General features: G+C 34.5%; 1 protein-coding gene across 2 annotated transcripts in view; it reads left to right on the top strand.

Moving 5' to 3' along the window:
• Positions 1-18,342, top strand: part of LOC149548255 (uncharacterized) — a 39,768-nt gene extending 21,426 nt beyond the window's left edge. For both annotated transcript variants that reach the window (XM_089792317.1, XM_089792316.1), the window contains 2 exons: positions 16,988-17,112; positions 17,293-18,342. In XM_089792317.1, the coding sequence (XP_089648443.1) occupies positions 16,988-17,112; positions 17,293-17,787 (620 nt within the window). In that variant the 3' untranslated portion in view covers positions 17,788-18,342. The remainder of the gene's footprint in view (positions 1-16,987; positions 17,113-17,292) is intronic.
• Positions 18,343-26,441: the final 8,099 nt, after the last annotated feature.

Raw genomic sequence — 26,441 nt, 5'->3', positions numbered from 1 at the left:
AGAATGGTGATGGGGTCATCTTCTAGGTACACCACCTCATGGTATAGATTGGGGAGTTCCATACGGCCAAGTGGGTACAATGGGTACTGCTTATGGCCTTTTAAAAGATGGACTTCTAGGGCACCCTATTGTGAATGCTCCGCATGGTCTCTATCATGATAAGTGAATGCATTAACTATGTTCAAACATGAGAATTTGTATAGATGTTGCAAGATTGAGGGTAATAGTTATAGGATATACCTCAAAGATACTACACCTTATAAGGATGGCATGGACCACATGAGGCCAAGAGGGATGGTATATCTACTCTTGTGCCTAGGTTAGAGGATCTCTAGATGATCCTGTCAAGTTACCCTATCTTAACTCATCGATGATTGAGACTACTTAAAATGAATTAAGCAAGCTTCTGATTAGATTTATACTCCTAATACATGCTTATTTTTAATCAAAAGATATTTTACAAATCATGATTATAAATGATTCCCTAACTTTTTTGCAAGGTCTTAATCAAAGTGAAAGGTGACCTAGGGCAAAATTTGGGTGTTTATAATTTGGGTACATTGCAAGTGGCATTATCAGAGGGAAAATAGTTACAACTTCGTCAACAAGTAATTAGGGCTTTAGGAATGGAAAAGAAGAGGGGTTGTGATACCCTTGCACCCCCAAATTATCCATCCTTTCTCCACATTAAAAATTGTAACATGTCAAATTGAAACTTTTCGATAGATCATTACATAGATGTGCATCATGTCCCCTTATCTTAAAACCTTCGGGTGGAATACCATCAATATAACTAGATATATCGTATGATTGATTTAAATTCTCTAACCTAGTTGGTTAGATTATCCCAAGTGAATGGACTTGGTCGTGGTTGGATGTTCTTGCCTCTTGTGGGCCAAATGATGATTTGATTACCCCAAAGAGATGGATCTGGTCCTGGTTGGACGTTCTTGTCTCATGGGCTAAATGATGAATTGATTACCCTAAGAGATGGGTCTAGCCCTGGTTGGACGTTCGTGCCTCTTGTGGGCTAAATGATGAATTGATTACCCCAATAGATGGATGCAGTCTATACATTCTTGCCTCTTTTAGGATAAGGGAAGAATTGATTAGCCCAAGAGATGGATCTGGTTGTGGTTGGGTACTCTTACCTCTTGTGGGCCAAGTGATGAATTGATTACCTCATAAGATGTATCTGGTTTTGGGTGGATGTTTCGACCTCTTGTGGGCCAATTGAACCATGTCTACATGTATTCATGTGTATGCTCCATGTTTTTATGTGTATGCTTTGTGTCTGGATATGAGGTGTATACATTATGTTTTCAAGTTTATGCTATGTGCTTTGCTCTCTAAGATTGATCCAAAAGATATGAAATTGAGGCATGGTATCATGCAAATTTTGGTTTGAGAAAATTCGATTGGCACCAATAATGAGATGGCCTTGATCCTTTTCTCTAGAAGATGAGAAAAAACTTGTCTTAAGCTTTGCCAAATTTCCTGCAGGTAATGGTGATTGTATATTCACTATTAAAAGTGGAGGTTACATTATATAGGCAATTACATTACTTACTATAGACAAAATTAGACACTACCTAAACTAACTAAGAATACCTTAGTTACTGGTTGGAGTCCGATTTGAAGTACGGGTTCAAAGAACTGGTTTGCTGGTATGGCAATTTTTTGGAAAAGGGTTTGGGTTCGTTTGGGTTTGTCTGTACAAAAACATGTAAAATTTATGTGTGTGTGTGTGTACAAATATATATTTTAATGAAGCCTAGAAGCATAAGTTAAAATTAGAATGTCACATAGTATCATAAAACTATTAATGAAGCCTAGAAGCATAATTTAAAATTAGAATGTCACATAGTATCATAAAATCATATGATTTAATCATTTAAACAACAAAAACACCATAAACTTTAAACTTGTAATCATAGCATCATTACAAAGCATTGTACATTGATTGGCATATCTTAGGCCTTGTTAGACAAATTGAATACAAAGAAGAGAGTTACTTTGTCAAAAGCCCTGTTCATTACAACAGGCATATAACAAGCTAAGCTTGGAAAGAAGTGTATCATGTTATAAAAGAAGCAGAGTTATACCTGCGGCATTGTTCTATCCCTCAATGTTGGATTTATGTTGTTCATGTCTACCATTGGAGAAGCTCATCGTCTCCACATTCGTTATCTAGTCTAGTCCATTTTGTGCAATTAAACATTTTCTATGTCAAAGATGCAACCTGGGATGCCTACACTATAACATCTTGCAGGAAAATCAGGGAGCTGTTGATACACACAAAAAATTTGAAACCTAGGCAAATTTTTGAGGAATTGGACCTGAATTTGGTACTGGTTCGAATCCAGACCTGGTTCGGATGCCATACCAGCGGACCCGAGTAACTAAGAAGATGACTATTAAAAAAACATTACAATATTTAATAGTAATGGTCATTATTCTAATAACCCTACAAAAGACATAATTTGCAGGTCTACAAAATGAGCCTGCTGCTGAGACCCTCCCTAATTTTGCAAAACCTCTAGAAGTGACCAAGATAACCAAAAACCATCCAACCTGATGTTGGGTAAACAAAACTGACCCTCCTTGTAGCCAAAGACACCAAATTTATCTTTTGAAGCTGAAATCACAATTTTGAGGAGAAAATTGTCAAAACTCTTTTGTAGATGAACGCTATGACTCAAAAACAAACTGCAAGAAACCAAGATATCTAAATATCTCTGACTTGGGTCCAAAAGATGTGCTTGTAAGCACCATTCCCCATCATGCTAGCTGAGTTACACATATGTGCTAAATCAGTGATCACCTACAATATTTGAAGGCACACCATACTCTATCCTCTCTCTCAAAATATGAAATTGGAAGTTTGCATTCGTGCACTTCTTCAAACAATCAATAGCTTTAAGAAAATAATTATGTGACCCTAGGGATCTAGAATGGGGGAACAGGGAAACTTGTTTATGAGACGTTTTTTACCCCCCTTAGTATGGAAACATAGTGGGGACAACTTGAGAAATATGGTTGGCATTGGTAGACGTCCTAAAACCCATTCACATGTGAGAATAAAGCCGACTTTTGTTTTTGGGACGTGTCGGATAGACGCGAAAATTTGGATGGCTTAAACATCACATACTAAGGCTTAATTCTTAGGCTAGAAGTGTTAAATAGTCAAAGTTGACTTATTTTTTCCAAGCAAAATTTCTTTCTTAGTGTGTGATGTTTAAGGATGGCTGCAAATTTGGGGTGATTTGTGAATTGGATTTTAAGGTTTCCACATCTTGAATTTATTTAATGGATTGATTCATAGGTTTGAGTCATAGGCCTAACAAACCATAGCACACATTGTCTTCTAATGGAGGGCAATGTGATTTGGGAGGGACTTGGATCTACAAGAGGAGTATGATGAGGATCTTTATTATTTAATGGGAAGGTTTGTAAGTTTGGGAGAAGGTAAAAAATGATAAAGGTATTATTGAGAGACAACAACAAAGAGGCATAAAGGGTGACACAATGGATAACACCAAAATACAAGAAAGATTTTTGAGAATCCACAGTAATTTCTTAGAAGGAACTGGATGGAAGGGTATGATAGTACTATGGATAGACCTTTTCTGGGCATGAGTAACCTAGGGTGTAATGTGTGGCATTTGGAAACAATGAAACCTATGTTCAAAGGTATGGGCACAATGATATGAGCTTTGGGAAGGATGGTACTCAAAGCTCGAAATAAGTTTACACATCAATTAACACGCAGATTTGAGGTAAGGTCTGTCATCAATTTTATCTACTAACATATCCTGCATTGATGACATTTCATTAGATGCCACTCCTTTGGCGTATTGCATCAGGCAATTTCCGTGTCTTTTTTATGATTCTCTTCCTTGCCATTGATGGCATTCATTAGATGCCACTCCTTTGGGGTATTGTGTCAGGCAATTCACATGTCTTGTTTATGATTCTCTTCCTTGCGTGCATTTTTATTTATTTGGAAGTTCAATGTTGGAGGCATGAAGTTGATTATATCAATTACACACTAACCATGTAGGTCTGCGGTTGTCCTCTGTGGGCCAACATTTTATTAGGAAACAGTCACAAGTATTTGTTAACCCTTTTGTCAAGCAAATTACTTATTTAGACTCTGTTCATTCCTTATTTAAGTCTATTAAAATGACTTTTGTTTCTTCATTATGTCTATCTATAATTAATTTGTCTCTCCTTTAGACAACACACATTGAGTTAACACTAAAATTGCTGAGATGTGAGAAGCTTTAGTTAGGGAAGATCTTAAATACAGCTTGAAGGGAACTATCAACGACCCACTAAGAAATCAGTTCATCTTATTCATGAAGATATAGACCATGAAAATATTATAATCAGGTAGATTAGAGCATATCTCTTTTAGATAAAAATTCTTGCAAATAGTGTTTTCATTATCTCTTAAATAATTATTGATGCATGTTAACATAAAACTAAATTCATCAGTAGTATAGAATTGAAGAAAGGAGCTTTCATTATATTAATTCTTGGCTATAGGAAGTTCCAACTTTATTCGGGAATATTTGGGGCAATTTTATTTGTCTAGAATGTTGTTTTTTTTCTGTTTGAGCTTAGGTTAATTATAGTCTTCCTCTTGTGAATGCTTACATGTGAGGAGATGTTATCCATATTGTTAATGTTGTAGCTTTAGTCGAATTGATTTAACCATGAGATACATTGCTACGATTACTACTTAATCGTTGTGATCATTAATTGTTAGACAATTAGTGCGTGTGTATATCTTTGTATGTATGTATGTATAATTACCTATTTTCTAATGATGACTAATCATAAATAAGAAACAATATGTGTTAATGTATAGACTGTCCCATGAAGGGACATGTCTCTCCCTTTCTCATCCACAATATAAATACAAGAGCAATTGCTGCCTTTGGAAGACACAGAAACATAGGCAGTGCTATTACATTTGTGGCGATCCTAAACTTAACATATATCATCTTTGTTGATTTCTTGGTGTGTTTGCTAAATGCTTTTGTTTTTATGTTTGTGTTTTTGGGCATATATTTCTTGTTGATAAGTTTTTATGTAGGAAATTTGTTTATATGCTTGCTCTATATGTTTGTTTGCTCTATAACCAGGATCAAGTATCTATTATTAGCCTTAGGAATAGTATTTTCTATTTAGAGAACAAAGCATGTTTAATTGGTAAGTTCGGTTTAAATTAATAAGTTAGCTTTCAAAAGGGGGGCTATATATTTACTTATTTGATGAACTTCTTTCTCGAAGTAAGAAATTAGTAAGGTAAATAATGTATAGAAATAATTATAAAATAAATTATTATCACTTTTTGGTCAGTACATGCTTTCGACTAGAGCTATGAACTAGTGGGGCTACATTAGGGGGGGCCCACCCCTAAGGTGTTTACATCCCAATTTCTGAGGCATTAGTGCCTCTCAAATATTTTTTGCATGCTTTGGACCTCATCATAATTTCTTGGCTACACGTCACCTTATCTCTCTATGGCCAAGCAATACCCCTTATATCACCCTTGCTTGGTGTCAACCATCAACAAGCTCATCTAATCTCTCTATACGGTGCACACCTTATCTCTCCAAGCATCACAAGGTCCTTCAATTCACTAGTTTAGGCATGGCTTGTAGGTAGCATTTGCTATTGCACCAAAAGCTTGAACTGTTAATGCCCGATACAAATGCTGAGACTCACCCTGATCCACAACACAAATCTCCAAGGAGGTGCTGACCACCAAGTCAACACTCTAAACAATCTCCCCCTCAACACTGACTTAGCCTTCATCACCAATTGAAGAGACACTCGAACTCATGACCCAAGAGGCTCTGATACCAATTGTAGGTAGCATTTGTCTTTGCACCAAAAGCTCGAGCTGTTAATTCCCGATACAAATGCCAAGACTTACCTGGATCCACAAAAAAAATCTCCAAGGAGGTGCTGACCACCAAGTCAACACTCTCAACATGGCTCAAACCCTTATTATGTTGGCATAACTGATGTGGTGATGGTTAGAGATGCTCAGGAGCTGTCATGCTACATATTTGGTTGCATGAAGATTAGAAATGTCATTGATGTCAAGAATTAACCTATCGTTCTTAGCAGGTTGCAAATTATGAATGTGATAAGTGATATTTGTAGTGAGTGTTAGTGGTTGTTATTCTTATGAGAGACTTAGGAGTATCTTTGTTAGTTAGTCACATCTACGACCACTACAATTGATGTGAAAGATTGAGATAGTTATGATTGGTTGAAGGTGAACAATGTAATTGCTAGAATAGTTAGTTACAAACAATAGATGATTTAATTGTCTTATTAAATCTATGAAGAGTTAAGTTGATCGGTCACAGGAGTAAGTAGAACATGGCTTCTAGATGACGTCGTTACAATTGCAATGCATTTGGATGATGGGTGAGCAGGTGCTGTGAAGATTATCGAAATTTTTTGGGTAAATTGTTTGTGTACTTGAGCTTCCGGTGGTAGATCGATGATTCGTGACTAGTATAGATGATTTAGTGAATTCGGTCAATCTGGACACGATATGATCACATGTTTCTATGATTGTGGGTGATGATCCAACATTCCAAGGATCGATGCAAGCATGTCATGATGATTCTAGAAGGTGGGTTTGTATGTTCAAAAGGTGTTTGATTGTTCTTAATGAATTCAAATGAAAAGTTAATTATGGGACAATGCAGTATAGGAAATTGTTTGTGTGCATCGAGATGAGTGGTTGGGCATGTGGAGTGTGATCGATGCATATTGAAATTGAAAAGCAGATGTGTTAGGGCAAGTTTAAGGTGATGGAACATTGAGGGTTTTATAGAATGTTATATATTTGATGAAGGAAAAGAATTGGTGTGTTGAACATGGTGCAGTTGAAGTGTGAAGGTGCGATCAAACTAGAGGGTAGTGTGGGATGAAGTATTTGTGTACACTACATTGGATCTGATCAAGCAAATGAGGTGCTATTCAACAAATCATTCTACTTGTTGTTCCCTAACAGTTGAAACATTAAAAACCCTTAACTGGGTGGATCCTAACAGGTCCTTTATTGTGAATACTTTAACATGGAAATACTTTAGTTAGTGTTCTAAGTCCTCTAACAAGGCTACTCTTGACAGTGTAAAGTTCCTAACAAGGCTAGAGGTAAATACCTTGACTAGGTTTCACTTAACGGTGTCTTTGTATCTCCTTACATTGTGTACTTCAAAAGAGTGCACAATTTGTGGGTACTAATTCCCACCATGGTTTTCACCCAAGTTGGATTTCCACGAGACCAAAATATCTGTGTCGTTGCATTATTTTGTGGTTGTGTTTACATGTTTAATGCTTTCATTTTCTGTTATTAAGCTTATGTTGTGATAAGGGTTTGAGTGGTTGAAAAGTTGCATAATTAGTAGATTACTGATTCCCCCCTTAGTAATCTGATCCCTTAGGACTAACAATTAATATTAGAGCCTAGGTCCTCAGTGGTGGTGAAGCTTAACAGCTTGAGGCAAATATCCAAAAATAATGCGAATGGAAGGTCCTATGTTCACAACGGAGAACTACCTAGTGTGGTGTGAAAGAATGAAGCTCTATCTCAAAGGTATGGGTGAACAATACTGAAATCATGTTGTTACAAGATATTTTGCCCCTGCAAGAGCTCTCACTGCAGATAAAAAATTCAGCAATGTTGCAGATCTAGAAACTACTCAAGAAATGTGGGAAAAGTTGGAGACAGTCCATGGTGGTGATTCACATGTGCTAAGGCAATGGTGGATAGCCTGAAAGGAAAGTTTGATGACACGATGATGACAGAGAATGAGAGCATTGAGCAGTACAATCAAATAATAAAAATTGTGGTTGCTGCTATCAGAGGAGCTGGAGGTACTCTTGAAGCAGGAGATGTGGCAAGTAAGATTTTGAGAACCTTATTGCCTTAGTATGCTATAGGGGTTTCGGCTATTCTAGAGGTAAGATCTTTAGGAACTAGAGATGTTACACTTGATGCTTTAATAGGAAAGTTGACTGCATTTGAATTGAGCAATTTTGACAATAGTATGCCTAAGGTTGACGTTACATTTAAGTCATCCTTGACTCTTGCTCCACCAAGGAAAAGGAAAAGATGATGTTATTCGGACCTAACATACCACTCTAATGTTTATGAATCCATCATGGCTGAAGTAAGGGAACATGAAGAGATGGAAGCGCTACTTGCTAGAAGGCTGCCTAGAGGAAATGATAAGTACAAAGGTAAATTGCCTTTGAAATATTTTTCATGCAAGAAGATTGGTCGTTAATCCTCTAGATGTCTTGACAAAGACATGAATGATAAGCCAAGGGAGTGTAGAGAAAAAGTGAAGAAAGCATGCTATTTAGCTGAGGAATTTGGCACTGATGAAGAGTCTGATGGTAGAAATAAGGATGAGATTGTGTTTGTTGCAATCAAGGAGGAACCATCAACAGTTGGTGAAAAAGCACTTGTTTCCAACATGAATCATAGTGGAGACAAGATTTTTGACAGTGGTTGCTCTCATCATATGTTCATTGGAATGAAAGAATGTGATGAAGGATCGATAAGATTCGGTAATGTTGCTCTTTGCTTGTTAAAAGTTAAGGTTCTATTGCATTGAATATTAAAACAAAATGTGATGATGTCTATTGGGTCAAAGGTTTGAAGTACAATTTTTAAAGTGTTGCTCAATTGAATAATAAAAGATATTTGTTAGAGGTCACAAAAGCGTGTGCAGGATTCTTGGTACATTAGGAGATCTAATTGTTACCAGTAAACTGAGCAAATGTAACTTGTTCCTTCTTAACACTACTATTAAAAGTTGTCTAGCTACTAAGGTTGAGGATAGTTGGTTATAGCATAAAAGGTTCTATCATGTTAACTTTGATAGTCTGATTAAAGTAAGGAAGATGAAAGTTGTAAGGGGATTGCCATATCCAGCTAAACCAGATGTTGTAGTGTGTAAAGATTGTCAGTTGGGCAAGTTAATTAGTTCAAGTCTCATCAGTAAGTCATACTCTTATGAAGGTATCTTGGACTTTGTAAATATTGATTTATGCTATCATGGTGAAAAGTACTTTATGTTGTTCATTGAAGACTTCTCTAGAATGATGTAGGTTGTATTTCTTAAGAACAAATTTGTTAAAGTAGTGAGAAACAGTGCCAAACTTGTTTTTAAGGGCTATGCACAAGAGGAAGGATTGGACTATGGTGAAACATTTGCACTTGTTTGCAAAGTATATCACATGAATGTCAAGTCTGCATTTCTCAATGGTGTCCTGGCAGAAGAAGTTTACATTGAGCAACTTGAAGGGTTTGCCTCATCAAATGGAAAGGATATGGTGTCTAAATTGAAGAAAGCTGTACATGGATTAAAGCAGGCACCTAGAGCATCGTATGAGAGACCACATTCCTGTTTGATCAAGATTTGATTAAGTGATTTTCCACTTAATGCTATTATTCATAGCACACACAAATGTAAGGATTGAAATTGTACATGTGAAATTTATTAGTATTTTGTTAAATGGTAGACAAACCGTAATTCCATAATTTGGTTTGCTTTTGCCTTTATTAATTTAGTTTTTTTATGTCTATCTATTTTTATGTAATTCATTTATTAATTTAATTATATATATATATATATTTTAGATTGCAGGAATCGGTGCAACACGGCCCCCCTATAAACTGCAGTGCGCCTGATAAACTTTTTAACGTGACCGGTAGCGCTGGTGCGACATGCCCACCGGTACCATGAGGACGGGGGAGACTAGAACTCGTGACCAACCCTCTGCAACAGGGAAGATTTAGCCAACCGAGCTAGGGCCCCCGCCCCATAAAGAGAAATTCTTTATATTATTCATATATTTTTATATAATATATTGATTTGATTTAGTTGGGAAAATTATTTATAACCTTCTATTTTAGAATTACAAATTTATAATTATATGTATCAAAATTAATACATATATATTAATTTATATTTTCACTTTATAATTTTATTTAGTAGTGGCTGGTAGCCAACATAAACCATTACATGAAGATGAATAAACTTATTTTTCTATATAGATTATAGTAAAGCTTCCTTTCACTTAATTTTCTATTTAGATTATAGTAAAAGTTAGATTCATATTTTTGTACACTTTGTTTGAGTGCAATTACCTCATCTACCTTTGCAATATGGGTGTGAGCCTATCACGAGGGCAATTGATAGTTCATTTAGAATATTTATGGACTAGCACATGCAACACTTCAAAATTTTTTTCAATATAGTATGTTTAGATATAAATTAAAATTGAATTAAATGAAGGTTTGTCTTGAACAATCTTATACCTAATTTTTAGGAAATATCTATTTTTAAAAATCATTTAGGTTATTGATACAAGTGTTTTGTATTTATGTACTTGTTTTTTTAAATTCTCTATTACAATTCAAAATATTGAACAATCAACCCGTTTGTCATAAGAATCACAAGTCCATTATACTATGCTCCTCCCAACAATCAACAAGATTAGTGAGACAAACTTTAGATTTATACTAAGTATGCTATAAAATATTTTCTTGATAATAATAAGATTTTTGAAAATAAAACTCATATAAAAGATAATATGAAAACAATGATGTATTTCTAATATTTTTTGAAGTGTCTTTAGTTAGAAATCCATCAACATTTCTACAAAATTTGACCAATTCTTCAATATTTAAAAGTGTTTCAACACCAAAATTCTTAATCTCAAACTGAAAAATCTCAATACAAAATGACAAAAGAATCTAACTGTAAGAAAGATTAATGACATTCTCTTTAAGCATGAAAGGTCAATCTATGAAAGAACAAAAGGAAATTCACAGTTATTTTAATATAAAGCTTATAAAGCAGATGCCTTTCCGCAGAGGTATGGCTAACACTGATTTTGCACCAATTTAGCAAATGAGTTTGTTCTTTTATCTGCTATAAAACCCGAATGGCAGGAAATATTAGATCCAGTAAATAATAGCAGATATTCAGTATCAACGAAAATGCACGTTAACCCTTAAAACAGCTCCTGTTAATGTATAAAAAAATGCTGGCAAAAAATTTATGCCCCTGTAATAGGAAAAATGAAGATTTTTATTGACTAAAATCGTCTAAATAAGAGGTTTACAGCTTATCAGTGCCATATCAAAAAGTAAGCTTTTATTCGTCCCACTTTGTCTTCAAATTTGAGATGAATCCAGAATTACTGATTGCAATAAAAAAGAAGAAATCTTGTGAACCCTTGCTGCCATTCAGTGTCTCATCTGAAATCTCTTCTGAGCAATGGTCTCTTCAGATTGGAACTACTAATATTTCCGTCATGTGACAGATTTGTGGGTTTTCTCTTCTTATTTCCTACCTTTGATGTCTTCTCTATGAACCCCCTTATCTCCACAGCAGAGGACATTCCTCTTCCCTGAAAAAGAAGACATTAGATTTATCAGCTAAAAGATTCATAAAACACAGCCAAGCAAATGGCCACCAAAATAAGTGAAAAATATAGATTCAGTAGATGTACAGTCCCAACAAATTATTAAATCATTTGAAGATATATTAATCTTTATTTCTTTTATTATTATATTTATCTTGGTTGAACCTAATTGTGTAATAGAGGTCACATGAGGTCTTAACTCATTATTTTATCTCCAGAGTCAAATTACAATGTTCACTTGGCATTATTAATGTGTACTTGTTAAATTATTGTAACTGTACTGTAAACATGTATAGATGATTTATTGATAATTAATATTTAGAGTTGGTCAGTTCCATTATGTATTTGAATAATTGCATGCAATGGATTAATTGCATATTGATTTATGGATTAAAATTTTACAGTAAAATAATGAATGTGTTATTAAACAGAGATCATAAATGATCTATATATACAAGTACATGCAAGAATGTTTCTATAGCAAACAAAGAGAGAAATAGAAACATTCTGAAGAGAGAAATTTTCCATATTGAACAGAGAGAGAATATTGGAACATAGAAGAGGAGTGACCATTAGAAATAGAAGTAAATCTATGGAAGAGAGAAACAAAAATAGAGAGATTTAACTCTAATATAAAATAACTGAAGTTTGTTTATTTCATCATGGTTAAATTGAATTGATTATATGTTTTTGTGTTGCTTAGTAGCGATGTTGGGAACCTAAGAAGACATGGTCTTGTGATTGTAATCTAACATGCTGTAGCATTTATGACTATTGTAATTGTCAAGGTAGCTAAAAAATAAAAAAAATTGTACTATGTTCTTAAGTCAAACCTATGTTGTCCTCTTGAGTTCCCTGATGAGGCATTGCATAGAGGATTGGACTACTCTTCATTGTTCACAATGCCTTTTACAGGGGAAGTCTTTCATTTCCAATTTTATACCAATGTTGGAGGACTGCGGGGTTTTCGGAGGTACTGAAAGTATACCTTGCTTTATCCTAGTATTGTTACCATGACTCTCTTGGGCAGGGTCAATCTCCTTAGTATATCACCAAAATTTGTGTTGCCTTTTTCTTGATGATTTATAAAGATGTCATTACCTCTTAACCCGGTTACAGTTACCTATTATAATACAATATATTGATTTCTCAATAGGCAATTCATAAATAGTATGATTATTATTATTTTTCGTCCCAGAACTAAATACTGGAAATGAGAGGCATTATGCTATTTATAATCAATATGTTTATAGCACACTTTCTGGAGCTTTTACTCGCAAACTAATGAAAAATGAAGAGATGAAATTCAGAAGGGAACAAACTATCTTGCTAAAAGAGGTTTCTTTGGAAAACTTCAGGAGGCAATTAATAGATGAATTTAGTATTTGCTAAGCTTGACCAAAGCATTAGTGTCAAATACAAGGCTAACTATTTGTCGTGTCCCCATATTTATAAGTTTAATAATGGAACAAATTAATAAGAGAATAAAGAATAATAAATTATAATATAATTTAGTATTATATTTTATAAACGTAATAAGAAAATTATTAACATATATAATGATCAATATAATCATATCATCTATTATATACGATTATAATATAATTACAATATAATAAAAGAACGATAAGTGATAATTAGTTTGATAAAACTAATCATTATATATATATATATATATATATATATATATATATATGATAAATATATATATAAACAAACAACAAATATATTCATATGTAATAATGAAAATATAATAACTAAAATAATAATTAGATCACATCAGTTGTGCCCTTTCAATATAAATGAGAAGAACGACAAATAAGCAAGGCAAGATGGGGCAATAGAAAAATATTCAAAGCCAACATGAGAATGTATTACTGTACAATACATAATCGAACATTACTATGAGAGGATATATAGAGTCAACAAAGACCAACACAGTTATGCAGTCATTAATATGATTGGGGGATGATATATGTAGATGGCACCAGGATAAGAAAAGATACACAACGAATCCAACTTACCGATGGAGAATGTGGATTCAGCACAATAGAAGTTGATGCATACAGGGTTGAAGAACATATATATATATATATATCATGAGCCAAAATTTAATTTGTAAACATGTTTATTGGTAAGCGAATACCTCGAGGTACTTATCTCGAGGTGCAAACCCATACTCAATAACTATAGATACTTCCAATTGAACGACCATAACAGAAGCCATATTGAGAGTTCTCCATGGAAGACAAATGGAATGTAATTATAATTCGAAGACTATGCTAGCTGTGTCAGAACACATTCCACCTTTAGGGAACGGAAATGGAGATATCCACCGAGGGAAGAGGAGTTAACAATCACAGTTGGAAAATGTTTCCACTCAGAAACAAAAAGACAAAAAGAGAATCAATCAGAAAGTGGGTAAGAGTATCAAGAAAGAATACTGAAAATGCTTTTGGTGGAGACTTGGGGAATATTGAACAACCCAACTGTAGGAGATGTTAACAATATTAATACTTGGAGTCATCTTTCAGGCAGGATATTAATGGTCATGATATAATCAGAATCATAGTTAAGAACATTCAGAATTCAACATCGCATAATATGAAGAACAATCACTAGAAGCTATAGTGATCAGTTAATCAAATTATGAGATGAGCCACCAAATAATTATCATGTGACTGGAGAATTGAAGAGGTCTGACTCAGAGACTTCCAGTCCACATTGGATAGAATCTAATCAACGTATTTTTGCGCATACTCAGATTTGAGGAGGCTTAGTGTGCAAGATTATAAGAGACAAAGGATGGCATTTTCGATGAGTATCAAATTAATTGACAGAATGATCTGTAGTGCTATTAATGATATCCAACATGGGGAGAGGAAGTATAAAACTTATAATTCATTGATGACCTCCTTATAGGAATTCATACAAGAGTAAAGTAAATATATTCCCTTCATCAGATAGGACAAACAAATATGAATATTGAACACTTGTTAGAGTAAAATCGGGCATTCCCAAATATAGAGATATATAATGCAAGGGACAAAATTTGGACGATCAATATATACTCTCAAAACTTAATCTGCAAAGTCTAACGAGGATGTATCGTTTGTAGCTCAATTACATACAAATCTCAGCGAGAAGAAAGATTTCAAGATGATCATCACTACATATGTACTACTCTTTTAAGGGCGATTCTTGCATGAAGAGTATGTTAGAGGAGTATAGAGACATGCAGCTTATCAATAAAAGCAATTATAGTGGGAACTCCGTAGAAAGATTTTTTTATTTAATCAATGTCAGTAGATCAAAGAAGATAAAAATATTGATATTTACCACATAAAAATTGAGTATCTTGAAAATTGAGTCCCAAATCCTATAGGATTGGATAGGGGACATTACATAATTGCTGAAGTTTTGCAGCACAAGTATGTGTCACTCCAATTTAGTGATTTACAATTGATGAAGGGGCTTCACAATCATCTATGGGTGGTTGGAACCCTTTAATTTCCTGCTTAGACATGGAGGCTCAGTTTATTTCTACTTGGGTCAGGTGTCCTGATTTGTAATATGTTTTGCTCCATCATGTTTCCAGAACAGGGATGGCAGGGGACAGGAGGTGTTTCTTGGACAGTGTCATATAAAAGCCATGTTTATGAGATGGCCATTAAAAAGAAGGAAATTTTTTAAATGTAGGGAAATTTCACATATTGCCTGAATTAGGTGTGGTATTTATCATAAAAGTTTTCTTGAAACCTTCAAAACTGCATGTTCTACTGTCGAACTTATGAATAAAGAGGTGTGGTTAAGTAAAATGATAACTGATTACGTTCCAGTTTGGTGTCAGCTGAGATACTAATAGATGGATTGTTGTATGAATTCTCCACACAGGGCATGATTGAAACAAGCAGGATAACCATTGACTGTGACTTTAACTTCGATGTACAAAGCTGCAACAAAGGCTATTCATTTTGTTGATGTGATCATGATTAATCACAGTCTATCACAATTGTGTGCACTCATACTAAGTAATGTGTAGCTTTGCAACAGCCAAGTTTGAAGGTCGATGGAATAGATAGCATAATAGATGAATATAATTCTTTTCTACTTCATGTTAAAAAGATTTCTTCACATATAGCATGGAAACTTTAGATAAATCTGTGGGTAGCATACTGCATTGAACAGTAAGGTTTTGATATTTTCTAATGACAGTTCAGTGTTAGAACTGTTAAAACCTGGCAGTGATATCTTTCGGTATGGGGCATGACCGTTGCAATTTATCCCGATTTATAGTGGATTGTAAAACAATAATGCTTCTTGTTTTTCTGTAAGCCTTAGATGTCTATGTTATAAACTAGACTTGCATTGAAGGGTTGTAAGTTTAGAAAGAAGCAACTAAAAATGTGCCTAGGTATGTTGGGGTTGGCTAGCTGATTTTGGACAAATAGGGGGACATCCGGATGTCACTTGGCTGTCGCCATCAACAAAATTGCAGGTATTGGAGATGTTTCCAATTGTTTTGCAGAAGAGATGATTGTGTGGGGTCATTTGCTTCCTGTTATGGCATCCCGGAAACATTTTCTGTAGGGAATGGGGACATTCGGCAGGGAATGTATCCCCGGGGCATAGGTTAAAGTTGTGGACTGTTTAAGTTACCCATATTTTTGCATACTTTTGTAATTTATTTTTTCCATGGCCGAGTTCATTTTAAATAAACAAGTTAGGTTTTCATGTTTTCATTTCCTGGCTTTACTGAAAGGGAGATTCCTAGCTTCTGCTTAATTAATGCTCCTTATGTTTCATTGCTAAATATCAAAATTTGTTTTGCAAGAGATGAAACTCGAAAGCTTTCAGGGTCTCCCAAAATCTACAGAATTTCTTAACTTGCTTGGAAGGTGGGAAGAATAGTAGTTTGATTCTTTTCCTGTTTGAACTATTTAAAAAGTTATCATCAATTAAGTTATAAGATGCCAAATTTCATTTTATGTTGAGGACAGGTAAGATTCACAGAATTTCAGTGTTTGTCTCGGAATACTTCGCAAAATTTTGTTTGAACTTCAAGGAATCTATAACTAGGTTGATTTGAATTACCCTGAAGATCGGGTGCCTTTTTAAGAAAATTGAAACTGAACAGTGGGTTCAGGTTTTTGAGTTTTAGCACCGAAGTCTGAAGTTTAATTGAGTTTTCACAGAGAAATTTACTGTAAAACTAAAGATTATCATATGAAAAGGCTTATATTTGCCAGTTTATGCATCTTTATCCGTGTTTATTTTGTTGATCTTGGCAGAACTTTTTTATTTAGCATCCTTGTTTGATTCAGTTTTCAGAAATTAACTTAAAAAGTAGATATTATCATATGAAGAGCTTTAAATGTGTCATTATACATATCTTTACCTGCATTATTTTTTGTAGATCTTGTCGATAATTTCTTACTTCACAACCATTGTTGATTCAGTTTTCACTACATTTGGGTCTGAACGTACATACTTTGTTGGTTCTCAGAGATGCAGGAGCTGTCAATTCTCATAGAAAATAGAGGAGAGGTTTCTCTGCAAGTAAACATTACGACTCCGGTTTTTCTGAAAGCAGATTCAAATTTAATCTTGGGCAAAGAAGAAAGGATAACGGTATGTTTACGTGTAATATTTACAGTATTATTGCATGGTTGAGATCAACGATTCCATTAGCATGTGATCAAATTTTGACCTCTGCAGTATGTTGAATATGCCTCCCAGTGTATAATTATTAATACATGATAGAATTTATAAAATTTGGAGGAAATATCTTAATGGGAATTGGCCATGCAGGTCCGGGTAACAATCATTGATCAAGCCTTACGTAACATTACATTATCCAAGATAATTATTGATGGTGGTAATGGGAACTGTTCACTTGATGTGCCTAGTCAGCTGCTCAATGCTCCATACAAGCAAAGGTTTTTTGAAGGTTTTTCATATACAGCCATCATCACACCAATGTTTGGTGTGTACCTGTTGTTATTCACTGTTCTGGCTATTGGTGGTTCCTGGATGTGTTGTAAGCTTCGGAGAAAAAGAAGGCATGGGGATGGAATTAGATACCAAGAACTTGAAATGAATCTTCCTGAGTCAACTTTGCCAATCACTGCAGGAGGAAAGCCTGAAGCAGAGAATATGGATGGATGGGATGAGGTATGGGATGATAGCTGGGAAGATGCAGAAGCAGCAAGATCATCTTCGAGGCCTATGGAAAGCCTGTCATCAAAGGGCCTTGCTTCTAGGAAGTCAAATAGAGATGGTTGGGACAATTCATGGGATGACTAGTCACAGAATTTCATTTCTTTGAACTTATTTAGGAGTCTGAACCTCTGAACCTCATTCTAGTTGAATATCACCTCAACAGGCAGCCTTGTTTTTTCATTTGTAGTTATCTCCCACGTACAGTAGATTGTTCTAAAATATTTTCATCTATAAACATGATTTGGTAATTGAATGACTTGTTACATGCATGCAATGTTGTGTATGCATGCATCTGTACACATATTTTTACCCCCAATTCCGGCAGAGGTTGTTTGAAGGATTTTGACAGCATGAAAATTATGATGAGTACAACTTGATTTGTTTCACATTCATTGAAGATAATTTTATTAGCTAATGTGGCTAATGTGAGATGTCTTAATCTTCAATATCATGAAGCAGGTGTTCGAGTTTGTTTCTAGGTGACTGTTAAATCATTCTGTAGTTGAGGCAAGTTTGGAGAAGTCTGTCCTTAAGTCATTTGTGCTACCGTTAATAATTGTAATTGCTATGACCTGTTCAATTGGTTACATACTCTTATACAATTTCAATGCATTTGGCATTATTCTGGGCCTTCTTGGATGATATCTTTCACAAGAGGGTTTTAATTTTGGCATTGTGCAGTTAGTCCTCAGTTGTCGGCTGTGCTGCTAGTGTGCTCTATCTCAACATCTGTGGTAGAAGGACTGTTAGCATGGGATGGCCTTTGGGATGTTTATGACCAGCCTCATATTTTTTGGTAATATCTGCATTAAGGCTCATCTAATTGCAGTTTGCAATTTAATTTGGTAACCTACCTTGTTGATTATGCAAGAAAATTGTATTAATGAATGAAAGCATAGAAGACCTCTTAATCCTTGAATACATAAGATGACTTAATCCAAGAACAAATTTGTTTGTGAATGAGTGTACAGTCTTCCAACACAACTTTGATTTCAACGTATCTGTTGTTTTAGCTGAATTTTGTTCTCCAGCAATTGTTTGTCATATAAATAGAATGTTCCAGAATCATGCAAGGGGTAGATGTTTACTTTGTGCTAAATTTTAAGGAATGGGTTTTCAAGAGGTTGTTAAGATATTTTGTGGTAGGGTAAATATACAGTGAGGACTGCTGTATGACCAGGCTTGCTGAATTTGCTGAAAAAAATTGGACATTCTTGCAAACTACCTAGAATATTTAGTAAATACTAAAATACCCTTTCAATATGTTTTTTGATTCATCACCATTGTATTAAGCTTAACACATTGGACTTTATTGGTAGTTGCCAAATTTAGTCTACTACTAGCAATTTTTTTGGCTAAAAATACTTAATGGTTAGGGATCTTAGGCTTGTACATAATTTAAGTGAAAAATTGCACTCACTGTAACACTTGATATGACAGCATATCAAAATTTTGAGTCGATGAGAAGTGCTAAACTCCATTTGTATTGAAATTGCACCATAATAGAATTTTCATATTTCTTACTGCCAAATTGTTCACAATCACTAACAATTATCAAACAGCCCAACATTTCAACATGCGAAGCCACATGTATTTCCACTCCTGGTCATTAGACTGCATAAGCCTTCATAGTTACTCATTCTTGCTTCTTGTGAATGATATTCTATGATGTAATGCAAACTTAATATTCATTGTGAAAGCGCAGAAGCAGAAATCCCTACTGTTCGGGCATTCAGTCAAAAAATAAATTGCAAATGTCGTTTAGCATTAGAATCTTTCCCTTTCAGTTTATTTCCTAAGAAAGGATTGCGTAGGTGGGTTTCTTTTGAGACTAGCAGTTCCTTACTTGTATGCCTACATCCAAGATAGCAGTTGCTGTTTTAGTTGGCATTCTTTGTATATAAATTGAGTCTTCTATTGTAAGTTGATCATTATGGAGATTAATGGAATGTGTCTTTAGCCCAATTTTGTGCAGTTCATGTTTTCTCTTTTCTTTCAATTTTGAACATTAGCATAACTAGCATAGTTAACATCATTCGTTTAGTTGATCCCCAGAGCTGACATGGAATCAAAGCCTAACTAGTTTAGGAGCAATGTCTGATATAATTGTTTAGTTTAATGTCTGATGTCAAGATAATATTTTAGCATGCTTTGTGTTTACATTCGCTCACTGTTATTGGCATTCCTTGTTTCCTTTCTTGTTTTGATTTATTTTTAGTTCTTTCTAAAAATAATGGGAAATTTTTGGTATCCATATATTGGGTAACTGTATAGTCAACCCAATCCAGTTGAATTATGCATAGTCCATACGAACTGTAACGTTTACCATTTGGAAGCATCTGATCTTAATCTTGTTGCAGTGTTAATCCATCTGTAGTTTTCTATTGAGAGTTGCACCTTATGCCTTTTGAGTTTGAAATGGTTGGTTAGTTTTTTCCCAAATGAGTTTTCTTTTTTCACATTTGTATGAAAACGAATACTTAATCAGGGGATTGTTGCCGTGATCCATGCGTAGCCTCGTTAACATTGCACATAAGAACTAGAGTTAATTAGGGAGTCATAATTGTTCTATTTTATACTTTTATATATGTTTTTGTTTTTTAGATTCTTTCTTAGATTATTGGATATTTTCTCTCATGAATATCACTTCTATGAAATTCTTTGTTTATTGTTGACATTCTTTCCTGCACGACAGGCGATTTTCTCTGATGGGAATCGCCATGGGTTATTTCAGTTTTTAGGGGAGAACATGCTTAAGTGGAGTCTCGTTTATCACTACCTGTGCATGGATTTGCATGACACTATTTTGGTTGAGTTACTATCCTCTAAACTATATGTGTGTAATCTTTTAAAGTTGATTATTTCAATCTTAAAAGTATTGGAGAGTTATTTCTTCATTGCATACTTCCTGTAGTTCTAACTTTGTAAGGCACGTGATTGTTGAACTTTTGTGGCCAAACTGGTACCACAATTTTATTAGAGATCCAAATTGTGAAAATTCTTACACTCCCTTTAGTTTCATTCATACACAAATCAGAGCAAGAATCTTACGCATTATTTTCACCTATATAAAATTGGGAGCAGTGCACTTCTAATCTTATTTTTTCTCTTTTATGGATTGATTTTTCCTTGCTGTAGTCTGCATTATTTTGTCCAAGGAAGCATATAAACCTAAGTTGCCGGTTCAGATTCTGGTACGGATGCGGATTTGAGATTCGTCCAAATATTGTTTGGGTTTGATTTAGATTCATTTTGGATTCGTCCATACCAATTTTAAAAATATGTGCATGCAACAACAAGGCCATACACCACTCTAGTAATAGTAAAGCAATAGGAAAATACACCACCATATCTATGTTTCAATATAATAGGACATTAATTACTCATTTAGCCATACAACATCATACACTTGCTTGGTCGCATGCATGGGACATATTTCATATCAAGGGATAGTTTGAGAATAAAAGGAATCATCAAAAGATAAGTGTAGTTATTTGAATTTTTTTTATATTGGTTGGAGGATTTGTAACCAAGCTTGATCAAAAGTAGAGATTCAAATCTTAGGCCTTGGATTCAAAGAATATATCATAATTACAAAATAAATAAATCTTATATAATTGTCAATTTGGACTTCACCAATTTTCAATTTAGACTTCACCAATTGTCAATTTGGATTTCGTCTATAAGCAAGTTTTCATTTTCACTCACAAATGCATAAATGACATATAAACCATATTTGTTTGGTCTTTTTAGAGGTCACTTTAGGGTTGGGAGGATCAAATAAATCAAATTAGGCAAAAAAAAAAAAAAACACTTGACTTTTATATACAAGACACTTCTAGGATGTATGTATCCAATTATTTGATTAATCCATTTTCATTTGATCATATCTTGTCTCTCTTATGCTGCCTCTTGAGCTTCTAGATCTTGGCATTTCATTTTTGCCTTAGGCAAATTCTTACATGGTATCGGGGCTATACCAAATTCTTACATGGTATCAAAGTTATACCAAATCCTTACATGGTATTAGATCTTTACCAAATTTTTACATGGTATTAGAGCCATAGGAGTTTCATTGCATAGACATTGGAGAGATTTTTTTTGCAGGTCAAGATTGAAGCTTGCTACAAATCAGATATTGGAATTGCATTTAGGTGGTCAAAAAACACCCAAATCGACTTTTGTTTTATCAAAATTGGACATCTGAGACAAAATCTAGAGTCATTTGATTTTTGGAGGTGTGGTGGCAACGATTTGGGAAGTATAATTACATAGGTGATTTTCAAACAATGATATCTCCCTCATAAGGACTCCTTTTTCCGAGCAATAATAATAATAATAATTTGTTTTGGGGTAGAATTTCGTGATCTACACATTGGTGCAAGTTGATTGTGATCTTTGTTTTTGAAATTTTCTGCAAATAGAAAATCTCGATTTTTACAACTTCAGAGGCTTCTTTTGGGTTCATATGGACACATACATGAGCTATTTTTTTTGAAAGTACATAAATTTTGTCTACTTTCCAGATTTGGTATCAGTTTGGAGTAATTTTGAGTGGACATAGTACTTTCAACATTTTTTCATTTTTGGCCTATTTTGACACTTGTAATTAATTAGATCCTTGAGAGGTCTTGTGTCTTATCTTGTTGAGTCATATATAGCTTCATATTTGTTGTTGTAACTATAAAAAATAGATTTCCACTTTGGTATATTTTGACAAGTGGTCAATTGTACACACACTAAATATAAAGTGCCAAATCATCTTTTTTGGGGTGGAGATTTTTTGATTGAGTGAAAAGGGGGGTGTGTCTTGTGTTCTTTAGTCTCTTTGATATTGTGCTCTTTCTTTTGCATTATGGGTTCTTTTTCTAAATTAACACCACATAATTATGTTACTTGGAAAGAAAAGATAAAGAAAGCATTAGTTGAAAAAGGTTTACTACGTTATGTAACTGGTGCTGCAAAAAAACTTGATAATGATGTTGACGAGTCTCGTAAAGAAGATTGAGAATCAAAATAAGAGATGGCCTCAAGAACCTCGCTAAAGAATATCTCAGATCTTGTTAAATATCACATCAGAAACATTACCAATCCAATAGAAGTTTGGGATAAACTTGAAGCATTGTATGGTATAGTAGATGAAAATATGGCCTACACCATTGATGACAATCTTCTCAAATTGGATCTTAGGAATTTTGACACCATAAAAGATTATCTTACCGAAGTAGACATGTATAGGGCACAACTTAAAGATTGTGGTGAACCCATCAAGGATGAAAAGTTGATCAAACATGTGATGACTCATCTTCCTCTTGAATATGCGACTTTTGTTTCAAGTTATAATACTCACAAGTTAACTATGGGAAGCCCCTTCACAAAGCCTTCATTTGAGTCATTTTCAAGAATGTTGGTCTTAGAACATGAAAAGTTAGTGAGTATTGGAATTCTCCAATCTTCCAAGTCCAAAGCTTTGGTGGCTAATAAGGGGAATCAAGGGAATCAAGGTGGTAAAAATTCCAACAAGAAGCAAAAGTAGTGAAGACTAAGCCACAAGATGACACACAACAATCTACTTCCACACATCAGTCTACCTCCTCACATCAATCTTCCTCCACACAACAATCTTCCTCACAACAAGACAAGTCTTTTTCCAACAATAACAATGAGTTTCTTACTTGTGCATGTTGCAAGAAGAATGGACATGAAGAAAATTATTGTTATAAGAAGAAGATTGATGAACTCAAGAATCTTCTCAAGAAGAATCAAATTGGTCTACCTTCAAGAATGAATACTTCACCCTCTTCTTCAAATTCAAATTTCGATAAAGGAAATGATCACATGGGCAAAGGTCAAGCCTTAGTAACTACTTCAACTCAAGATTCAAGGAGATGGCTTCTAGATTTAGGGGCTTTTCATCATATGGCATCTTCATAGTCTATGTTTTCATCATTTGATCTTTGTCATAGTCTAGCTATCTTGATGGGAAATCATACTTATATGAATGTTATTGGGAAAGACACTATTGATAAAGGGGAGGGATACTTCAAAGATGTGTTGTGTGTACCTCACCTAAGTCATAATCTTCTTTCCATCTATCAGCTCACTCATGGAGATAAAAGGACTGTGGAATTCACACCTGATTCAATTTTTATCAAAGACTTGGAGACTAGACATATCATTGCTACATGGGTGGTTGATCATGCATCTTGGCTATACTACTTTTTAGATTTTATTCATGATAATGATAGTGATTTTTCAATAGATTTTGACCATATTTTCGGTGATGATTCAGATTTTGAGAACTTTGGCTACTTGAACTTGGGTGTTCTCACATGTGATCAAGTTCTTGAGCCATCCATTGCTTCTCCTCCTAATTGATATTCCATCTATTGTTGTTCCTGATGATAGTTGTATTCACATAGCCATGGATTCAAGTGATTTAGTGCAACAAGATATTCATTGTCTTCCAGACTCAGTTCCATGGGATGACTACTTGGCAGACATTTTTGGTTTATTTGCGGAGTCCTACATTATAGATTTGGGAGACACTATTGATGACATTCATCTTCTCTTTGCTGAAGATGATCCTTCTTCAGTTGTTGCAAGGGAACACTCTGACCCTCATCTTCATTCTCTACTTGATTAGTCTTTCAAGGTTGACATAATGGCAGATCCTTTGATACAACAGTTGGAGGAGGTCACTTTCTCTTCAAAGGAGATATTTGAGTCTTTGATACATGTTCTACATTCATCCTCAATTGATCTTGATTTGTCTTTTTCAGCAGAGTGGCATAGCACACATAATTTGGAGGAGGCACCTTTCAGTATTGACATGGGGACACTTGAGCAGGATTCAAAGATTTCATACATTTTGAGGTTTCTACTCTCTCATTTTCTTTTATTGTACTTATCTCTCTTTTTGGAGAGGGGTTTTCCCCATGAGGTTTTCCCTCTTTCTCCACTTTATGAGAGATTGCATTGCATATCTTTTGCACTTGCATTTTGTATATGGGTACCTAACATGGCCTAGTAGATGGGAGCCATCTTGCATTATTATCTAGCTTTTATGAGCTTAAGTACATTTCCCCAAGTTGCACTTAAGGGGGCGAGGCTGGCGGGGGGGGCGGGGGGGTGTGGTTTGGTGTAAATAAGTATTTACTATTTACACTTTACTTAAGTTAATGCATATTCATATTAGTTGTCATGTATACACCTAGAAGTTTACATATTCATATGAGTTGTCATGTTGATAACATAGTAGTTTGCACTCCAATTGAGCACATGTTGTCTACTACATCTTTTTATGAGATACCTTTGTATTCTTATCCTCTCGTTGTTGCATGTACATTCATGCACAATTGAAGATAATCCAATCTTGGTGGACATGTGCTTAGTTGTTATGCTTATCTCTTGTACGACTCCTAGACATATCAGATGCTTTTATATACAAAACACTTCTATGATGTATTCATCCAATTATCTGATTAATCCATTCTCATTTGATCATATCTTGTCTCTCTTGTGTTGTCTCTTGAGCTTCTAGATCTTGGCATTTCATTCTGGCCTTAAGAAAATTCTTACATGGTATTAGGGCTATACCAAATTCTTATATGGTATTAGAGCTATACCAAATTCTTACAATTCCAAACTCTCAATTGTAACCACATAAATATTGAACAACAAATGCATGGAATAGAATTTGCAAATATTCAATAGATAACTTACATTTAACCAATATTGCAGATTAAAATATCCTTAAAAATTCGTTATTGCATTTACATCAGTAGTCCAATAACCACATAAATATTGAACAACATTAGTAGTAAATTAGTACTACGATAACCAAATTCTTACAATTCCAAACTCTCAATTGTAACCACATGAATATTGAACAACAAATGCATGCAATAGAATTTGCAAACATTCAATAGATAACCAATATTGCAGATTCAAAAATCCTTAAAAATTCATTATTGCATTATACATCAGCAGTACAATAACCAAAATCCAATCTAAAAAAAATTACATTACTTTCAGATTGGAAAATATTGAAACTAGAAAATACCATGCAAGCACAAGTGAGACTCTTGAAATGACGCTTCCACTAGGATGGGTTTTTCGTCCACCATCTTTCGACTTGTGGGTTTGTCCTCTAAGCAGGCTAAAGTTGAGCTTCCAATTGACTCTCCAAGAGAGATCAATAACCAAACAAAACAAAATGTATCTCCAAACATGCTGAAATGAGCCCCTTCTCCTGTTTTTAAACACAACTTGGGAACTTTTCATATCCATTTATTGGACTCTTCATTTTCCAATACCGTCCTTGTCCTTTTGCTAGCTAGTCTCTTATTGACTCCCTTTTTAAATTATTAAATTGACTTCAATAACTTGTATTAAGTCCTCAGTAGTCAGTATTAATATAAGTAGGGTTGGGCAATTAATTTTTAAATGTCCTAGAAAAAGGGGACATTACAGCCCCCCCTCCTCGAGATTGTGATCATGATGCCTGGGTCCCTTATCAACCTCATGAAAATTGCTTTGACAATCCGCTGTGCTACTCTACTATGAACGAAGGACTTAGAATTGCAAAGCCATTCACGAACTTCCCATAACAACAATGCATCAAGCATGCTAACACCAAGATCTAAAACCATGTTATCTTGATCATGATATATGATTGAAATAGAAATGTATTAGGAAGCTATGTATATCACAATAGATTGTGAAGGCCTACCCTA

The sequence above is a fragment of the Cupressus sempervirens genome, chromosome 7, assembly GCF_028749045.1.
Source record: "Cupressus sempervirens isolate cs-2001-9-10 chromosome 7, ASM2874904v1, whole genome shotgun sequence".
NCBI lineage: Eukaryota > Viridiplantae > Streptophyta > Pinopsida > Cupressales > Cupressaceae > Cupressus > Cupressus sempervirens.
This window is presented reverse-complemented; position numbering and strand designations above follow the sequence as displayed.